Below are 18,826 nucleotides of genomic sequence, written 5' to 3' on the forward strand. Positions count from 1 at the left end.
TCGGAGTATTCTGACTTCAGTCCCTGCTTCTCCATCCCCTAGCAGGGTGCAACAGAGCATTGACCTCGGTGTTAACGCTGCTTCAAAATGCCACGAACAGCTCGATTAGCATTGAGCCTGCCCTTTTACCTACACACCAGGCTGCAATAAGTCCTCAGAAGGAGGAGGCTTTTAAATTCACCACCACCACCACCGCCGCATGGGCCATTCGGTGATTCCAAAGGATACCTTCCTTGCTATGCCATACAGGTTCATTACGCTCCTCACAGTGGGGCAGGCAGGCACGTTGGGTAGGTCCCGTAGAAACTGGATGATTTTGGGGTCTTTTGTTCGCATCTTTTTCACAATCCCCTGTGCCCCTGGGAACACGGCGGAGCTGTGGCCCGAGATCAAAGGCTGAGGTACGCTCCCTGCATGCGGTATTGCAGCAAATCCGCAGGAAACCTAATTCACAGCAGTCCTGCTGAGAGCACCAGAGGACAGCAGTGCTCAGCGAGGAATAACCCACACGCTGGTAGAGATTGCACTGCACCGCGATTAAATCCCTTTAACAGTAGAGGCCAGGCTGCCTGAAAATACCTATTTACCACTCTTTGAAGATTAGTGTCATAAACAAATTGAGTGATACAAAATGGATAATGCATCAGCTGACACCATTTAAAGTATTTTTAAAGGATTAGACCTTCGAAAGACTTAATTCAGCTCATTTACCCATCCATGACATGTTTCCATTGGCTCTCGCAGCCACCAGCGCGCAGACACGCAGAGTGATGGGTTCTTGGATGCTGGTTGCCTTGGTGCTAGCCAAGTGCAGACTGGGGATGACAGGTAGCAGAGCCTTTCTCTTTGGCCTGAGGCAGTGAAATTCCCACGCCTCATAATACCAGAGTATCTGTATGCTCTTCCAGAAGGAGGCCAGGCATGATTTTCATCTCTCAATTTTCAGCTAATGTGTGACCCTCACCTATTATTGTGCTGGATTTTTTGCTTGTTTGTTTGACCTGTTTTTGGGGAAGCTCACCTAGAAAAGATTGAGCTTATAACTGTTTTTCCCTCTGTTCCCCTTCCATTTTGCCCGCTCTGAGTTGGAACCGGTGAGATCTGACTTTGTGGGACATGGCATCACTCGCTGTAAAACCATAACGTGATTCATTGAGCTAATGCCCTGTGCTCCAGCAGTCATGCATAGATACCTGCAGTACATATTACAGAGTATTAGTGATGGCTTGTCACTGAAATAAATTATTTCAAATTATTTTCCTTAGCCTTACACCCTCTCCTTGTGCAACCCTTGCTTGCTTCCCATTTCCGACCTTCTCCCAGCTTTTGGGACTGTCCCCGCTCGGCTGTCCCCATGTCCCAGCACTGTGCCCAGTGGGTGATGAGAGCTGGATGCAGCTCCAGGCTCCTCGGGGGGATTCGGAGCCCCTCTTTCGGGATCTGGGGAGGCCCTCACGCCGTGCTGGAGGCACCCAAGGTAAATGCTAGAAGCGGGCCGTGCGGGCATCCCTTGTGTTTACATCTTTCCAGTACAATCCCTATTTAATGAGCTATGTGGTTTTTATAGCATCTTTTAGGAGCCTTTCAAGTCGAGTCATTAAATATATATTTTAAATAACCTCTGTATCTTAAAAGGACAGCGTGCAATGCAAGTGCTGGAAATCAAACAGCTCTTCCCCTGACTTCTGAGTTAAGTTATTTCATTACAAATTTATGCGAAGCTCAGATGCAATTTTTTTTTTCTTCCCGTGATTCCATGTCCTTCTTTTATTTTGCGTTGACAAATGATTTTGATGTTGCACTTAGAAATTCCTTCCCCTTTTAAATTTTAATAGCCACCTCCCACCGATGTATTTATTTCCTTAAGTTTGTAACATCAGGGATCTTCAGGCTGGGGAGGGGCGAAATGCAGCGCAGTGTAGGCCCTAAACATTCATCCATTAACTCCTCCAGGGGAGTTCAAAGGGAATTTTAGAGGCAATTTCAGGGACTGAAAGCTGAACAGCCTTGGTCAAGACTCGGGAAGTGCCCCAGCCATGCTGGCCGTGCTCTCCGGCCCTGGGAGGATAACGCCAGTGGGATGAGGGCCGGGTTGGTGTCTGGGGCTGTCCCACACCTGGTGGTGATGGCCGGGAAAAGGAGCCGGGTAATGTTAGTCATATGGGGTGGGTTTTGTCTCCTGACCAAAAGTGCTCCCTTGTTTGAGATGGATCACTGGAAAGCCATCAGACATTACTGACCAGCTCGTGTTTTGTCTGTCGGGTAACACTGGCAATGAGCTCCTTCACGGGCTAGGGATGTTGCTGTTCCTTGGAAGATCCCATAGTCTGAGGGCTCAACCCTGACAGGCACTTCAGGTGAGGTAAACGTTCATGCAGTCACAAAGGCTTTTGGCAAACCAGGAGCTTGTATGGACAGAAGCACAGAACGCACAGGGGAAGCAGCACATTGGAAATAGGATTTATCGTAATTTGGGGGAATTTTTGAAGAGGTTGATAAAAAATTGTGAAGATGGGGAGGGGAATGCCTCTGGCTTTGCCTCAGACGCCTGTTGGCCACCTCCCAAGCGATCAGTGGTAACTTCGCAGCGCTGAGTGAAGCCTGTGGAAGGAGCGGGAGATGGAACAAATGGGGAAGACAGCAAGTGTTTATCAACGCGGAGATGTTTGATCAGATTGCGCTGACGATGAAATTTGAGCTAATTAGCTTAATTAGCAGCAGGAAGCGAGTTGTAAATTATTTCCCTGGATTTGTTGTCTTGTTTTGTCTCACACAGGGCTGTCCCTCGGTGCTGTATGCCAGCCTGAGGGAGGGAGGTGTGCTGAGGTGGCAGGTCAGGGGTGCGTGAGTGAAGGGCTTATTTTTTATTATTATCATTTATCATTGCGTTTTGGGCTTGTTTGTGTGCTGCATCACCTCGGGAGAAAATTCACAGAGCAGAAGGGCAATGTTAAACCAGGACTTGGAGCCAAAGCCCCACAGCGAGCAGCCGCCCTCCCTCCCCACAGCGGCCGCCGCTGCTGCCCTGTGGGGCCCGCTGGGCTTGGGCGGGCATCGCTGAGGCGCCGAGCGGCGGCCGTTGCTCCGCGGCGGCGGCGCGTCGTAGCCAATAGCAGCGCGGCAGCCGCGCGTCGTAGCCAATAGCGGCGCGGCGGCGGCGCGGCTCAGCCAATAGCGGCGCGGCGGCGCGGGGAGCGGGAGGCCGGCGTGAGGGGAGGAGGGGGGGGGGGGGTGCCGGCGGTGGGCGGCGGGAGGCGGCGTCCGCAGCGCCCTGAGGGCAGCCCGGCCCCGCACCGCCCGCTCCCGGCCGCAGCGCTCCGCGCCCCCGGCGCCCTCGGGGCCCCATGTACGACAACTTGTACCTGCACGGCTTCGAGGACTCGGAGGCGGTGGGTGCCGCGGCGGTGGCTTGGGGGTCGGGGGCTGAGGCGTTGCGTAACGGCCGGGCCCGGGCCCTGAGGCGCGGTGTGTGTGGTACCGGGGGGCTCTGGGCCCGCGGCTTTCTGGATACGCCCGGGTTTTTGGGGGTCCGATGGGTGGCTGAGCCCCTCAAAGGCTGCTCGTAGCCCTGTCAGTGCTCCGCGGTGCTCAATCTGAGGGGTTAGGGGCTGGCCGAGCGCCTCGCCGCCCGTTTAAAGAGCAAAAAGGCAGCCCGGAGCCTCAAAACAGCGCAGGGCTCCCACAGAGCCCAAACCCCGAGGCTGAGGCGCACAGCAGGTAAAATTCCCCGCGCGCTTGCTTGCTTCGTGCTGCCCTCCGCTTGCCTTAAATGCCATACCTTGGTGTCGCTTGGGGCTCTGAGTCATGAGCCCAGCTCGCCCGCTGAGACCATATTCTGGCAAACAGGTAGCCCGATGGGGCACCGGGGGGTTCCTTTCCAGCCAGAGGGAGGGCAGACATAACGGGATTAATACAGCGAAAAGCAAACCGAGGGTTGAGGACCGGTTCCCTGCAGTTAGGAGAAAATATCTGCGAGGGTTTGAGGAGGGCTCGGTGCTGCTCTGGGTGCTCGGGGTTGGGAGGCACGGCCCAGATGTGCTGTGCCAAGGAACCCGGGGCAGGATGAGCGTGCACGCTGCTTTTGTGCTCCCTGAAGCACGGGGAGGTGTGATCGAGTACTTGTGCCACTTGAAATACTTCTAGCACAAAATAAACCGTACCGAGATGAGTCACTCTGGTGCAGCTCACATCTTCCTCGAGCAGGCAGCTGCCCTTACAAAACACCTACAGCAGCTTCCTATAGGGGGGCCTGATGTAAGAAACTAGCAGAGAGCAAGCTGGTGTTCCTAGCAAGAAATACAAGCTGACACACTGACGCTGCCTTTTGCAGCCCAGCTGTGTTATTTGGCATGTGGCATTTTCTCTGAAGGAAGTCCCAGGGCATGTCCAGCTGTGGCAGCCTGCTGGGCTCAGAAGATCAGTTTTGACCACGGACCTGGAGGGACCAGGAGTGAGCGTGGAGCTGGGATAGGAGCTGCAGCTGTGCTGAAGCTGTTGGGTGCTGCTGTAGATGGTCCAAACCAAAAAAAATTGCTCACCTTTCCTTCCTGAGGTTCCTCTCATAGCACGGAGAGGTGAGCTGCTGCATTGGGCTTATCGCAGCAAACCTGTTCCTTCCCAATATAAATCAGGGAAAGGAGCATCTGGAAGAGCACTGGTGATCAAGGGTTAACCGCTGCAGGTTTTCCCTGAATTAGATGTGTGCTGCTGGCTGGCTCCAGCTCTGCTTCCAGCTAACCTCGTGGGGGCACAGGCAGCGACCAGCAGGATGGCAGTGACCTCGCTGAGCCATCGTGAGCTTCTTCAACAGTAAAGCTGCACCCACAAGAAGTCCTACATAGCAATTCTTCATTTACCTTGGAAGAAAAGGTGAACAACGAGCGTGTGGCACTTAAATGGGATAAACGTGCTCGCTTTGGAGAGCTACGTGGTGTTTAAAGATAGGGGAGGCTGGGGTTCTGCACTGAATTTATCCCTAGGCTCTTCTGGGAGAGGATACACGGGGTAACTGCTGAGAGAGCACTCTGGAATTGTGCATGTGAAGTTTTCCTATTAAAGGCAGGAAGAAAGATGTCATTTTTCTGAGAGTGAATTGATGCATAGATGATTTTCTTTAACCGAAGTTGCTATTACAGCGTGTTTGTGTGTATATAAAAAATGTGTGCAAAAATACATGTTTACGTGTATAAAGAAGGAATGGGTTGGGCGTGTGCACGGGTACTACAATGTCTTACCAGCTGTGATGATTAATGCCAAGTAAATGATGCACTAGCTAGCTAGCGCGAGGCTTTTTGGGGGAGGAAAATTACGCTGCTGCAGCCGAAAAAAAACACCAGTGGTTGTAGGCAGAAAGTAGCTGCCACGCTGAGGGATGGAGGTGCAGAGGGACGTGAACAACTCTCACGGACACAAATATCCTTGTAATGAACACAAAGTTCGGGCTTTTATAGGGTGAAACATCTTCTGAGTGAGTTTTTGGTTTGCTTGTTGCCCTGTTCTGTCTAATCTGGGGGATTTTGGGGGTTCATGTGCCCGAGGTGGCTGTCAGGGCTGCAGGGAGCTGCTGCCCTCGGGTGCCCTATGACCACAGGTGCAGCCTCGCTCTGCTGGTGGGGAAGGACAGAGCTCAGGTGCTGCAGCCCGGCCAGCGGGAGGAATTGCTGGGCAGAAGGGGCGTGTGGGACAGAGCCTAGCTTAAGAGGGACAAAGTGGGAGCAGGGAGCGGCCACGAGGCAGAAGAACGTGGAGGCAGAGCACCGCGTGGTGTTCCAGCTCAGTCACGTCAGCACTTCCATCCAGGCCACCTTCGTCCTCCACGTGCTGTCACTTGGGGTGGCAAAGAGCATCAGGCTTTGTCTTCTGCTGCTCCTTATGTTCCCTGCCTTTACCTATTTGCTTTTTCTCCAGCTTAGTCTCCTGCTTCTAAGCCTCCCATGCACCTTGCGTAGTATTTTCTTGACTCCTTGTAACCTTTCGGCCTGCCTCCAGCCCTGTTGTGGCTTCCCTCCATCTCTTTATCCCTGCACCTGCAGCCTGCCTCCTGCTGCCGGTGCTGGAGGGAGCTCTCCGTGCAGCAGAGGAGCAGGACTCCTTGCTTGCTGCTGTGTGAGGGGGGAGATGTGCTCCCTCCACTCAGAGGTACCTGCCAGTTCCCACTCCTTATCACAGGGAGTTAGATAAACGCTTGTCAGTGGGATCCGTGCCCTGACCCACAAGAGCATTCTAGATAACCAAAGTCCTCTGGTGGTTACAGGGAGCCTGTGAAGCTGACCCTGGTGCTGATCTTCAGATGCGTGCCATGCCGTGTGTGCGTTTCACCTGCGGTGTTCGTCCCTCCCTGTCATGCATCACATTTCTGAGTGCTGCTTATGTAGACAAACGTGGTTACAGAAACCCAAGCCTGGCTAGGGAAGTTTGTATTCCAGCACTGGTTGGGTTTCTGCGGGTGCCTCTGGTCTCTGAGGGAGGGCAGGGAGCCTTTTCTTGCCCCGTGTGTCTTTTCTGTTGTAGGTTGAGTATAAGAAAGAAAATGTGTATGTGGGAATGTTTTTCACCCAGTAACTTTGGTGGTTATAGCACAAAACTCTTCCAAAGGGGCAGACACCGGTATGTGCAGCACTTCTGCTTTCTGGCACTCCAACAGAGAGGTGCAGCAGGGCCATGGCCACAGGGCGTGTGTGCCCTGGGCTGTGGTCAAAAGCACTCGCTTGTGCCCTCCTATGAAATCCGTTCTCCATGCCTGCGAAGTGTGTCTCTTTCCATCCCAGAGCCCCTTAATGCGGTGAGTTTTGTGACACCAGATCTGTTTTACAGAAATGCTGGCACAACACACAGCTGAGACCAAGCAGAAGGCTTCATCAGGCTGCCAGATGAGCTGTGGGATTTTCAGTGGTTTCCCAAGGATTTCAGTGGTTTCCACAAGGTTTCCACGGGTCCCTTCTGGTACTGACAAGCTGAGGACTGGAAGTTAGTTGCCTAGATCTGGCTGTTATTTGAAGTGCCCTGACAGATTTAGCGGGCAGGGATGAAGGCTGCTCCTGGGGCAGTGCATTTTGCTTTGCCAGCAGGGTTCTGTGGCAGTGGGGCAGCGCACGGAGCAGCTTTCCCACCCGCAAAGCCTTGCGTGGTCTGTAGGTACAATTAACTGCAGGGTAAGACCACACAGGCACTGTGCTGCATTCAGCTGTGCGGGCCGTCTGGGGGACGTTGAGCTTCCCTTTTTCTTTCCTTGTCACCAAAGGCAAGAGAAGAGAGGTGAAGGCTGCTGAAGCTGCCCTGCTTTGCGTGGAGCAGCAGGCACGCAGTCTTGTAAGGCCCTCATGAGCTGTGAGAGCAGAGTTTGCAGTGCCAGATGTCATCTGATGGCACTCATTCCTCTTTGAGCATAGCTGTTCTGTATCTCTGTCTGAATAGTTAAGTTTTCTAATGGTTAACCCAAAAAAGCTGAGTAATGTTAGGAGCTAGTCACTGTGGAGTTGTGTGCCAGAGCGCTGCCAGTTCCCCACTCGCTGGTAGTTTGTGTAGGGCTTTTAGCTTCATGTACACACCGAAGTCTGTCTCAGGTGGGAATTGTCAGGTAGCTTTGTTACCACGAGATTATTATCCTCTGTCCATGAAGTCTGCTGAATTCTCCTGCAGATTTGGCTTTTACACAGTCAGAGCATTTGCATTTTTTTTTGACAGTTCCAGATGTGCTTCCATTAGCTCCTAACAGCTCGCCTCTAATGAATCATCGTCCTCCCGGCGCTTCCCTTGTGTGTGAAGGGCTGCCTGACAGCGACTGGAAAGCCAGCTTGTTTTCTCTTTGGGGCTTTGCTTGGGTGGTTTTGCTTATTTTTTCCTGCTAAAATTTCCTAGCGCCGCTACAGCACCAGCTATTGTCACAGCGGCTGATGTTTGCGCTCACTTTTAAAGTGATTTTCTGCCTGACTCAGATCTTGTGTGCGCTAAGTGCAGTGTTGTGATCTGATAGCCTGGCAGGCGAAGAAAACCTGCAGGAAGAGGAAGATTTTTTAGAAATCACCGCCTGCTGTTTCCATAGAAGTGTTGTTTTCAGCAAAAATACGTTAAAATCTAAACCAAACCAAACAGAAAACCTTCAAGGCATCTAGCTGGAAGGACGTAAGGCGGAATAGCTGGCGTTGTGTGTTCAACTTCAGCGGCGTGCAAGAGCCCACCTGATGGGGACAGCGTGTTGAGCAGCAAGGTGCGTCCTTCCACAGCCTTACCCCAGTGCTGGGGCTCCTCTGGGCAGCTCCTGAGTGATCTTGGAGTCTGACTGAAGTGATGAGGGCTGCTCCTGGGCTGTGGATTGCTTCAGAAACGTCCCGGTGTTAAGAAAATGCCGCTGCTGGGAAGCACAAACAGCGCTCTCAGAGCTCAAGGGCGCCTGGGGGAGGAGTGGAGCCCTTGGTGCTGAAGGAGCACATCACAGAGAGAACACGCAGCGAGGGGACAGGCTTAGCCTGGGATTTGGCGGTGTCACGGCCTGCTTCCTATCTCCCTGAACCATGGTGTGCCTGTGAGTGGAGCCGTTAGATGTTCGCTCCGCTGAGGATGCATCTCCAGAGGCAGCAGGGCCTGGTTTCAAAACCAGCGACTCGCGTGTCTGCAGATGGCTCTCCCAGCAGGACAAGCCTGCCAGCCACTCGTGGTCATTCTGAACCCAGTAATTAATTTCAAAGTGCCACTTAGCTGCCTGAATGCTGAGTTTGCAAGCGCTGGGGAGATTTGCTCACAAACTTCCATCAGATCCCAGTTGGTATTTTTCCACAGTGCTTCGTCGCCGCTTTTCGTGCCAGCAGTGCCCCGCTTCCAGCTTCGGAATGCCTCGCTCTGCAGCGTCCCCTCCTTCCTGCCGGGCCTTCAGCATGTCCTCACGTTCAGGTGTACCCGCGGTGAGGCAGGCTGCTGGAAGACGAAGAGGTTTATCACTGGAGGGCATCTTGCTTCTCTTCAGACATTATGTCGCAGACCTCTGCGTGTCAGATGAGTTTTGCTGCCCGCCACTCACTCCTGGTGAAGCTCCCTCTGTGTACGGAGCTCTTCTGGTGCTTGGCTTCGAGGGAACTTGTGTTGTGTACTTCGTAAACCTGGAAACAGGACACGGGAGAGCAGTTCTTGGAAAAGGAGAGGAGATTTGGGCAGCCAGGTGGGTTAGACAGACAAGTGGCCACACACAGCGTGGGCAGCACCTGGAGAGTAACTGCTGGCCTCCTCCTCCCAGCTCCTGCTCCTTCACTGCCTTCCCCTCCCCTTGGGGTCATCTTCCGTAAATTGTTGCAGTTCCTAACGCACTCAGCGTGAGCAGGGGATGGGTTTGGGATCACACAGCGGTGATCACCTCTCCTGATCACCGCCGTGTGCCCCCCTGCTTCTGCCTGCCCCACAGCGCTGATTACAAAACTTGAGCTTCTCTTTGGGGAACCACGCATATGTCCGGCACCAGCCAGGCTTTTCTGCCCGGCACGGAGAGCTGGAGGAAGCCGGGAGCCTGCCCTTGTGCATGCACAGGACTTCATTCTGCACCTTCTGTCTCCAAAGCTGGCCCTGTCAGAAAGGGGGTTAATTGCTTTTTAGGACTATTTCAGGAGGAGCAGCAGCACCCCGCAGGTTCTGCTTTGGTCTTCGGGGCTGGGAGGATTTTTGCTTTCACAACAGCACAGCAAAGAAACCAGGGTGGAGGAGGACAAAGGGGATGATTCTGTTTTTTCTCCTAAAACACGGGGTAGTACAAAGGCTGTACAAATTACAGATCTGGAGCTGTTTGGTTGTGCTTTTCCACCAGGCTGGCAGCGACGTGATTTATTGCAGCAACATGGAAGAAATCATGGGGAAAAAATACCCCGTCTCATCCTGCGCAGCGCCGAAGTGGTGGAGCGCGTGTTTGAACAAGCTGCTAACACTTCAAATAAAACTCCCCGAGCCGTTCTATTTTGGGACAATTCTGTTGAAACCAAATATGTTTTCCCTGCGAGTCCCTTCCTGTTTTTTCCATGCCAGGCCTTTTCCCCACAAATAGGCTCTGGCGCTGCTCGGCTCGAGCCTTCAGCGTCCTCCCGCGGGCTGTTTGCCCTTCGTACAGTGGTGTCACAATTAGGGATTAGTTACCATAAATGTCCGATTTTCTTTTAACATGTGTTGCTGTAGGTGCTGTTGAGTCTGGTGTTATGAGGCTGGAGGATAATTTTTTTGAAAACCTGGATCGATTGTGGCCATGAACGAGCCATGAAGCTACCTGTGTCATGAGATACCATGGTAAGATTTCATCCTCCAGAACAATCCGTGGTGCCCTCATCTGCTCCTGGCAGAAGGAGCCCAGCATTGTCCTGCGGCGGTGAAGTTTCAGCTGTGGTGCCTGGTGCTGGCAGCAGCAGGAGGAAGGCTCCAGCCCTGGGAGAGCTGCCCCCATCGCTGTTTTATGCCTCAGCACCAACCACGTCTGGGGGCAGCACGGCTTCCCCTGCTAGGGGAGATGTCTGTCCAACAAGAGCACCGGGCAGCAGGGACCCGAGGTCGCCTTGCACCTCAAAAAAAAAAAAAAGAGGAAAAAGCAGAGTTTTTGCTAAGCGTACTTGTTTTCAACACTTCTGCCAAGACATGAGAAGGAGCTGTATTGCCGTGTAGTGCTTATCCTGGTTAAAATGTTCCCAAGACTTCAGCCCTGTGGTTTCTGCACCATAAACCAGAAATACTGGAACTTAGCGCTTTTTCTCAGTGTCTTACTAGAAAATGAGCAGTATACAGACTGATGCAAAAAAAAACAACAAACAAAAAAATCAATTTCACTTTACTTCCCTGCATTGTTCTGTGCTAATCTCAGCTCTCTGTTACTTGCTCCTTGCTGTCCTCAGGAGCAGAGCTGCAGGAAGTGTTTCAGTGCCTGGTGTTGCCCTCCACAGTGGAGCCAGTTCAGCAGGCATTAAGCAATCCTCGCCTTTATTCTGCTGGGCCTGCTGCAGCCAAACATGCAGCGAGTGGGAGGGGAAGAGAGGGAGAGCTGCAGACTGGAATAGCTCCTGTTAGACACAAACTATGGATGGCGGTGCGTTCACAGGAGTTGTGCTGAACCGAATTGAGAAGTTGACTTCGGCTCCGAAAGTTGGCACTGGATGTCACTGCTGGTGCTGCCAACAGTTACTGCTGTGCTGGAGGTTTTCATCTCTGACCACGTTTAAGAACATTTAACAAAGTTTAGCTCTGCTACTCCCTTCCGAACGTCTTACATCGCTTGCTTCCTGGCTTTGAGTCCAGTTTGCACCTTCTGGTTGTAAAATCTCCTTGTGTTTGGATACAGGTGTTGATCTCGGTGCATTGCTGTTTCTGCTTGTGCCAGGCAGGCAGAGTGGAAAGGGTTTGGGACGATGCAGGGAAAGCTCTTTCCCTGGCACTTCGGTCTGTCTCTGCCCAGACATTTTCTCGAGGCTTTTGGCTATTATCCGTGTTCTTTCCGAGCCTCTCATTTTGCACTATTGTTTTCTGCGAAGGGGGAGGAGAGCCTGGCGCTGTGTGCGCTCTCCAGATGAAACTGCATCAGCATGGCAGAAACGTTCTGCCCACAGCTTCGGGGTTGCATCTGGTCCCGTGGATGTCGTGTGTGAAGCTCTGTGCTTCACGGGAATACGTGTTTGGCCTCCCAGTAACCAGTATGGACAGTTGGAAGGTGGGAAAAAAAAAAGTTTGCATCCTACTGGCTGTATGGGGCTGAGCATGTCCTGGGGCTGCCCCAAGTTAAAGTCCCGGTCATGGTACCCGAGGGGTGGCTGTGTCACTGTGCCAGGCAATGTGCTCGGTACCGAAATCCACACACACAAACCCCATTTGTTCTGTTGTCTGCAGCGGGAGGCTCTTCTGGTCTGAGCTTTGTTACTCGCTTCCTCTGCAGGCAAGTGATAGCTGCTGGGTGGGAGCACACACCCCGAGGGAGGTAAATGGGCCCAGGTATTTTGTGTCTTCCTTCATTAACAGAAATTTCATTTGTGAACGGTTGGTGAGATCTGTTTGGCATCAGAGCTCCCTATTTTACAGAGCTATTACCAGAGCTCGGCTCCCCTTCCCTTGGCTGCTCCCATCTCCTACAGAAAGAGGAAGCTCAGGCTGTGTCCTCGCAATAACAACAAGCGCAGCCCCAACATCCCGATTCCTGCTCGTTTCTTCTGCTGTTAAATAATTCCTGCCCTCGGCTGCATCCTCCCAGCCCACCTGCAGTCGCTGCATCGCTTCGGGAGCTGCCGGTTGCCAGCAGCTGGAAGGTGGCTGCCGGCCTTCCCCCCCCACTCCTCTTCAGGAGGAAATTCAGCGGCGGTTTCCCGAGCGGCCGCCTGCCTGCCTGGAGCCGTGCTGCAGTCTCGGGGGATCCCACGGGGCGCTCTTTTATTTTTTCTTCCTTTTCATTTTCCTCCTCTCTCCTAGAGCAAGTCGCACTCTGCCATGGCTCTGGCTTGCCGCGGTGCTGCTGACACCGAGCCCACACGGTGCTGAGGCTGCCAGGACGAGGCAGAGCCTGCTCCTTCCCTCTGCTCCAGCCAAAGCTGCTCCTGCCCACGGCTCAGCAGGGTTTTTACCCCAATCCCGGCCCCATTTCTGGGCAGGGGGTAGGGGAAGCGTGCCTCCCAGGGGAGCTGGGGATTCTGCGCTTGTTGCTGCGTGCTGCTGCAGAGCTGGGCACAAACTCTGCTGCAGGAGCCTCCCTTGGTGCCGGCAGCACCTGGACCTGAAGGGAGCAGCGGGGCATGGAGATGTGATGCTCGGTGACATCCCCAGCACCGCGTGCCACCGGGCTAAGTGCCTGTGCTGGGAGCAGCGCTGGCCCTGGCAGGCCTCACACAGGCTCCAGCGATGCCTTTTGGTGAACCTTTTTAGACCCTTGACCAGGCTTTGACTTCCCTCTAGCACCATACTCATTCCCTGCCTTTTTGGGCACATCTGAGCACAGATTTATAGGGCGTCAGCAGAACCTTTGCCAGCAGAGGCATTTTTTGAACAGACGTACCTTTTGCAGAATATCCCAAAATAACAGCGAAAGCTTTAGGCCAAAATAGGTTTAAATCTTGTCAAGTTTTTGACAGCTTTCCCTCCTGACAGGGCATTTCCCCCTCTTTCAGCACAGAACAACACCCAGGCGCTTAACGTCGCGCTGTCTGCTGCTCCTGTACAGCTGTGTTACTGATAACAACAGGCGAGAATTGACAGAGAAGGGGCTTTTGGCACAGAGCAGGACCTCAGGGCCTGCCTCCTGCATTGCTTTTGCCAGATCCTGGAGGTTGTGGATGTGACAGTGACTCGTAGAGAAGCTTTGCTCTTGGTGCTGGCGTGCCTGCTGGGTGCAGGCAATAAGAAGTGTTAAACCGGTGTTTCTTCCCCGGGTCGATGACAGCAATTAAGTCCCATAAAGTGCTGCTCCAACACTACCCAGGTAGGTGAGCGCAGGACGCCCTTTCACTTCTGTTTTGCTCTCCTCACATTCAGTTTGCAGACCGCAAGCTTTTGGGGAAAGGAGTTGCTATTTACGGAGTGCGTAGTGCTTGGAAAATCAGGGCTTTGGAGGAGGGTGTTTCTAGCGGCGTGCCGTAGCTGTGAATCCTGCAGCCGGGTGATCTCAGCACGGTCCTTGCTGCAGGACAAACGGGATCCTAGCAGCTGGGGGCAGGGTCCTGGGAGAAGAAAGAGCGGAGAACAGAAAGGAAATAAAAAAGTAACGTGCCCTGGTCACAAGCTTAATTTGTTAGTGCTTAAAACTGTTCCTAGGCATCTCAGTTTGGAGGCTTGTGGAGGCGAAAAGGCAGCTGCTGGGAAGCTGCGGGGACATTTGGGGTCCTGCTTCGTGCCCCACGAGCCCGTGGGCAAGCGACAGAGCCGGCGTCGGTGAGCGCGTGCTCTTCTAAATCAGCCTGGTGACGTCCTTGGGCAGCTCAGGCTGTTCCGAACCGCTCCTGCTTGGGAAGCAGAGAGGAATATTCGGGGCTATTTTGGTTGTTCCAAGCCTGATGGTGTGGGAAGTGGTGGCACCGTGCTAGAAGGAAATTGGGACGCTGTAATCCTAGAGCTCCTTACAAAGCGTTGTGTTCCTGGGTTGAACGGGCGGGATCGGGAAAAGCGGGCGCTGAAGGCAGGTGGGATCTTCCCGACAGTGGGGTCTCGGGGAAAATTCCCCTTCGTGTCTCCCACTTGTCATATTTCTCATTTTTTATGGTGTTGAACATTCCTGCTGCGGGGAACTGCAGAGGCAGGGGGTTTCTTGAAAAGCCTGGCAGTGTTTGGGGGCAATATTTGTCTCCTCTGTTCCCGAGGCTGAGAACCATTTGTGCCTTCACGGCGTGTGCTGGGGACAAGTGCAGGGCCCCCTGCCAGCAGAATTTGGTCGGGATAACCGTGCGCTTCTTCTGGCTGCCCCGTTATGACCAGGTGTCAGAAAACCCACTGGGAGCAGCTCCCCCAGAGCCTTGCAAACATCACTCGCTGCTTTCAAGAGCCACAGTAATTAAGAACAAATAAAGCCCCGTTTTTAAATGTTGCAGCTTTCGCTTGGTGCCTTTCATCACTGGAAAAACACCCTTTTTTTTTTCCTCCTGTGGGCCTCCTGAATAGCTCTCGTGGAAAAGAGGGCCCAGCTGCAGAGATTAAAGCAAAATCCCGAGCAGAGGTGTGCAGCTCTCCATTCAGTCATCCCTCTAACCACGAGCAGTGGGAACAAATGCAGATCAGAGCCCTCCCAGACAGCCACGAGCTCCTTCATGGCTCACAAAACAACAAAAAAAGGCGTTTGTAAAGTTGGTGTCCTGCTCGAACGTGGTGGTGCAGGCACAATTTTAGAGAAGAGCGATCGGAGCATTCTGCCATCTCTCTGGTATCAATCCTCCTCATTCAGTTCACTTGGATTTATGGTCTTCTAGGTCAAAAAAAAAAAAAAAAAAAAAAAAAAAGGTTTACTTTGGAGGGATGGAAAAAGAATACGGGGATATTCACATCTGCCATCCTGCACTTCTGTGGGTGCTGTAGGACTGTTTCAGTCCTCCCATCACAGGAAGGTGATGCTGGCAGTGCCACAGGGCATGCAGAGCCCCTCTCCTGGGGCTCCGTGCCAGGCAGGGACATGGAGCTGAGGGCCTGCAGCACGGGGGCAATTCCAGCACCCCAGGACAGCCTCAGCCTGGGCTTCCCCGTGGTCCCCGTGGGTCGTGAAGCTCTGAACTTCTGCACACAGCAGCAGGTGAACGTGTGCCGTCGTGCACGTGAAGCAGCCGGCTGTGCCGTGAATGCTCATTTGAAGAGCCCAGCGCTTTGGCAGTAAGTGTATTTATTACTGGTGCTTCTTTTTTATTTTTTTACGGGTGTTTTTAGATGTAAAAACACAATCTGTGCCGAGCTGCGGGCTGCTTGAGAAAGGAGATGTGACTGCAAGATCTCAAATTCAGGAAAAGAGATCATGAAAAGAACTAGCAGAACAGTTGCCCTATTTTCTAATAATTAGCATTCACAAAGAAGCAACATGTTCTAACTACCTAGTAATTTCCAAATTGCTGAGACACCTAATGAGTTGTCTTAAATAAATTTACCAAACATATCGGAAGAACTAATTACCGAGCCTTTCATTCTGAAATCCCAGCCCAAGGCGCAGTGGCCATGCAGCTGGCTCATGTTGGTGGCTGTTCAGCGAGCAAATGGTCTGGCTGGGAGCTGAACCTTGTCCTCTAGACCTTCCGTGGCACATCCACATCCTCTGCTGGGCACGGAGCTGTGACAAAGTCCGGCTGAAATCCATCCCTACAGCTCCGTTGGACCCAGCTCTGCAGAGCCTTGCTGCTGGGAACAGCCCCTCGGGTTCCCTTGGCGTGACAGCTTGCAGGGGGCCAAGTCACACAGGAGCTTTTGTGCCAAGGGAGCAAAAGCCGAAAAGACAAAGGTGTGAGCAATGCACCCCTTCCTCTCCTGGCCCAGGTGCAGTCCCTGGGGTTGTGGTGTCTCCCTGGGACCTGTCATAGGGCACTGGAGCCTCTGCAGGGTGCAGCAGCCCTTGGTGCCTCCCTGTTCCCGTCCCATAGCCCAGTGCTGAGGATGGGGCCTTGGCTGTGCCGGGGGAGTCGTGCAGCCTGCAGATTGCCTGGCCCCAGGCTCACTGCCGCGTGGCAGCGTCCTCCTGCCAAAGAAACAGATCCCCACGGCTCTGCTTTCGCCTCTTAATTACATCACCTGCCGGTAATTACATTCAGCTGCCTGCTCTGAGCGCCAGCACCAGGTGAGCACCAACTGCGGGCAGCGGCAGTACCCCAGGGCAGTCAGAAAGCTGCAGTTTGGGTTGGTGCCGTGTCTTGCCTTGGAGTATTTTGTTTTCCCAGTTACCCACTTCTGCTCAGCCTGTTAGAGTGAAAAAGGGTGAATGTTCCCCGCCGAGGAGCTCTGGCAGGTAGGAGGAGCTGCCTTGTGCGCCGCAGTCGTGTGCACCCTGTGGATAGGAAGTACAGGGGGAGCAGATTTTTGGTTTCTTTTACCTATTGCATGAATAGAATCGAGACCTAACAATGCTTGGCTTCCAAAACCTTACAGCCATACATTCCTTTAGAAAAAAAATGTCTCCAGTCCCCAAGTGACTGTAGTGCCCGTTCTCTGTTCCTGAGCAGTTCTGATCACCCGGACGGGGAACACGGGGCCTCGAGCACGGGGACTGCCACCAGAGCTCCTGGGCAGAGACGTGCCCGGTGCCTGCAGGTGGCCAACGCTGCCCTGGTGTTCACGGGGAAGGCAGAAGCTTTCTCTGCTCAGGGTTTGGTTTCAGAAACACTTCCTGGAGCACCCTAAATCTTTTCCAAAGAGCCTGCCTGTCACCTGGCTTAGTGGAGCCTCTAATGGATTGCTGCCTTAACTGCACGAGCAGTCTGACAGAGCATCGCACGCCACGGCTGCTGAGAGAGCAAATTGGGTCTGTAGATTTCTGGCAGCTGGAAAAAATTATTTGTCTCACTGAAGTCTTTTTTTCCCCTCCTGAGACCGCACCAGCTAAAAGTTGATGTTTTCTTCCACCCTTTCCATCAGGGAGAGGACCTGGCTGGCTGCTGTTGTCCAGGAGCAGGGTAGGTTTTCCTTCCAGGCAGCCTGGGGCCCGAAACCAGCGGGGGTTTGCCCTGCCCAGCCCCACAGCCATTTCAGCCCGTGCCCTGCAGCAGACCCGGCAGCGGGCAGGAGGACTGCTCAGCTGCCAGGATTTTGTAGTTGCTGAATAAATAGACCTGCTGTTCCCTCTGCTTTGGCCAAAGTACGCGATTTCCCTCCCATTTGGGGGATTGCTTCAAACCTCAGTGTTTGTGTCAAAGCTGAATTGTGCTAATTGACGGGAGAGGGAAATGAATGAGGGAAAAGATCAGTAATAAATCGCAGGAGAAACGAACTCACAGAAGCCTAAATAAAATGGCTGTGAGATGTGAAACAAACCTTGCATTGCCTTGGCAGCAGAGCACAGCGCTCGGGGGTGCCCATGGAGTCGGGGGGCCCTTGCAAGGGCGAAGGAGCCGTGCTCAGTCCCTTGCTCTAACCAAACGTGGCACTCACGTTCCTGGGCCTGTGCTGCTGTGCTCGCCTCGGGCTGCTTTTTCATCCATCTCTCCACGATTTGCAAATCTGCGCCTTGTTCTGAGGCTCCCCGTCCCAGGAGGCACGGTCCCAGGGCTGCACCTTGCAGCCAAGCCCCTCGGCGCTGGCTGTGACCCGCAGGAGCAGCGGCCCTGCCATCAGCGCTGGGGAGCAGCCCGGGGAAGCCTCGCGGCGTCAGCTCCTTGGGAGAAGGCTCCTGGCTTCTGACAGCAGAAAGTAGGTCAGTGCTCAGGCAGAAACATCTAAAAACCAGAGTGGGAAGCTGTGCATCACGTGTCGGTGTTATTTCTGCTGACTTCCTCGGTAGCCCTGCACTGAGCCCAGCCAGAGGACTGAGCAGATCCGTCGGTGTGTGCCCGTGCCCATCTGGTCACCGTGTCCCTGCTCACAGGCACCTGCCACAGCCCCGCTGTGTGCCTGGAGCTGATATCTCTCCTCCCGGAGCCCTGCTCCATCCACCTTTCAGCACGGGGCAAGGTAACGGGGCAGGGACTGGGGCAGAGGAGCAGCACAACGACAGTGCTGGTGGCTCAGCCTCAGGCCTCGGACACACCAGCGTGTGCTGAGCTCCTGGGGCACCTTCCCATTTATTATCTGGACACTGCCGTTGCTTTTCCTTCTTCCTGCTACTGAAGCCTCGTTGTCTGCAGTAAGAGAAGCGATGCCAGCAGCCAGGCAGCGCGGGGCCTGCTCGCAGCGTTTCAGGCAGTGATGGGCTGCTTGTGTGTCCTGCTGCTCTCCTGGTGCCCTCCTGCTCTGCTGGTCCTTTTGCTCTGATTGCCTTGAACAATGCTGGCTCCCACACGGAGGGCAGCTGTAATTTTAGGGCTGGAATATTTGATGGCATGGATTTAGCCTCCCCTGGTATATCGGGGTCCCCTTCAGGTGCTGGGCAGGGAGGTGAGTTGGGGCGTCCTGCTGCCCGGCCGCGGGGGCTGGCTCGCTTCGCACTCTCTCCAATAACGAGAGAAAGTGGTGGTGTACACGGGGAGGAGAGGAGGGATGTTGACTTCTGTGGCAGGTTACAGAGAACATGTGTCCCTGTGCTGCAGGATATGAAGTGATTTAAGAAGAAAAAACATATTTGAAAGGCACGATGCTGTACTGTGGCTCTTGTGAGGGAGACCTGGGCTTAGGACAGGTGTCACTCACTGTGTGGGACACCGGAGTCCCGTTGCTTTGTACCAGGAGGAGAGTTTGTTCTGCAAACCTGCCCTGCTGCCACGCACCCCGAGGGCTGTCC

The 18,826-nt window shown here is 53.7% G+C and overlaps 1 protein-coding gene across 5 annotated transcripts in view; it reads left to right on the forward strand.

Annotated features, from left to right (window-relative positions):
• The window catches only part of CACNB4 (calcium voltage-gated channel auxiliary subunit beta 4), a 65,659-nt gene that overhangs the window by 19,387 nt on the left and 27,446 nt on the right, over positions 1-18,826 (forward strand). Inside the window, exon 1 of one of the 5 annotated variants that reach the window (XM_027457609.3) lies at positions 3,217-3,389. The exons of the other annotated variants lie outside the window; for them this stretch is intronic. Coding sequence (XP_027313410.1) covers positions 3,345-3,389 — 45 coding nt within the window. The 5' untranslated portion in view covers positions 3,217-3,344. Of the gene's footprint in view, positions 1-3,216; positions 3,390-18,826 lie in introns of those variants that run through there. 5 annotated transcript variants of the gene reach the window in all.

This window comes from Anas platyrhynchos, chromosome 7, assembly GCF_047663525.1.
Source record: "Anas platyrhynchos isolate ZD024472 breed Pekin duck chromosome 7, IASCAAS_PekinDuck_T2T, whole genome shotgun sequence".
NCBI lineage: Eukaryota > Metazoa > Chordata > Aves > Anseriformes > Anatidae > Anas > Anas platyrhynchos.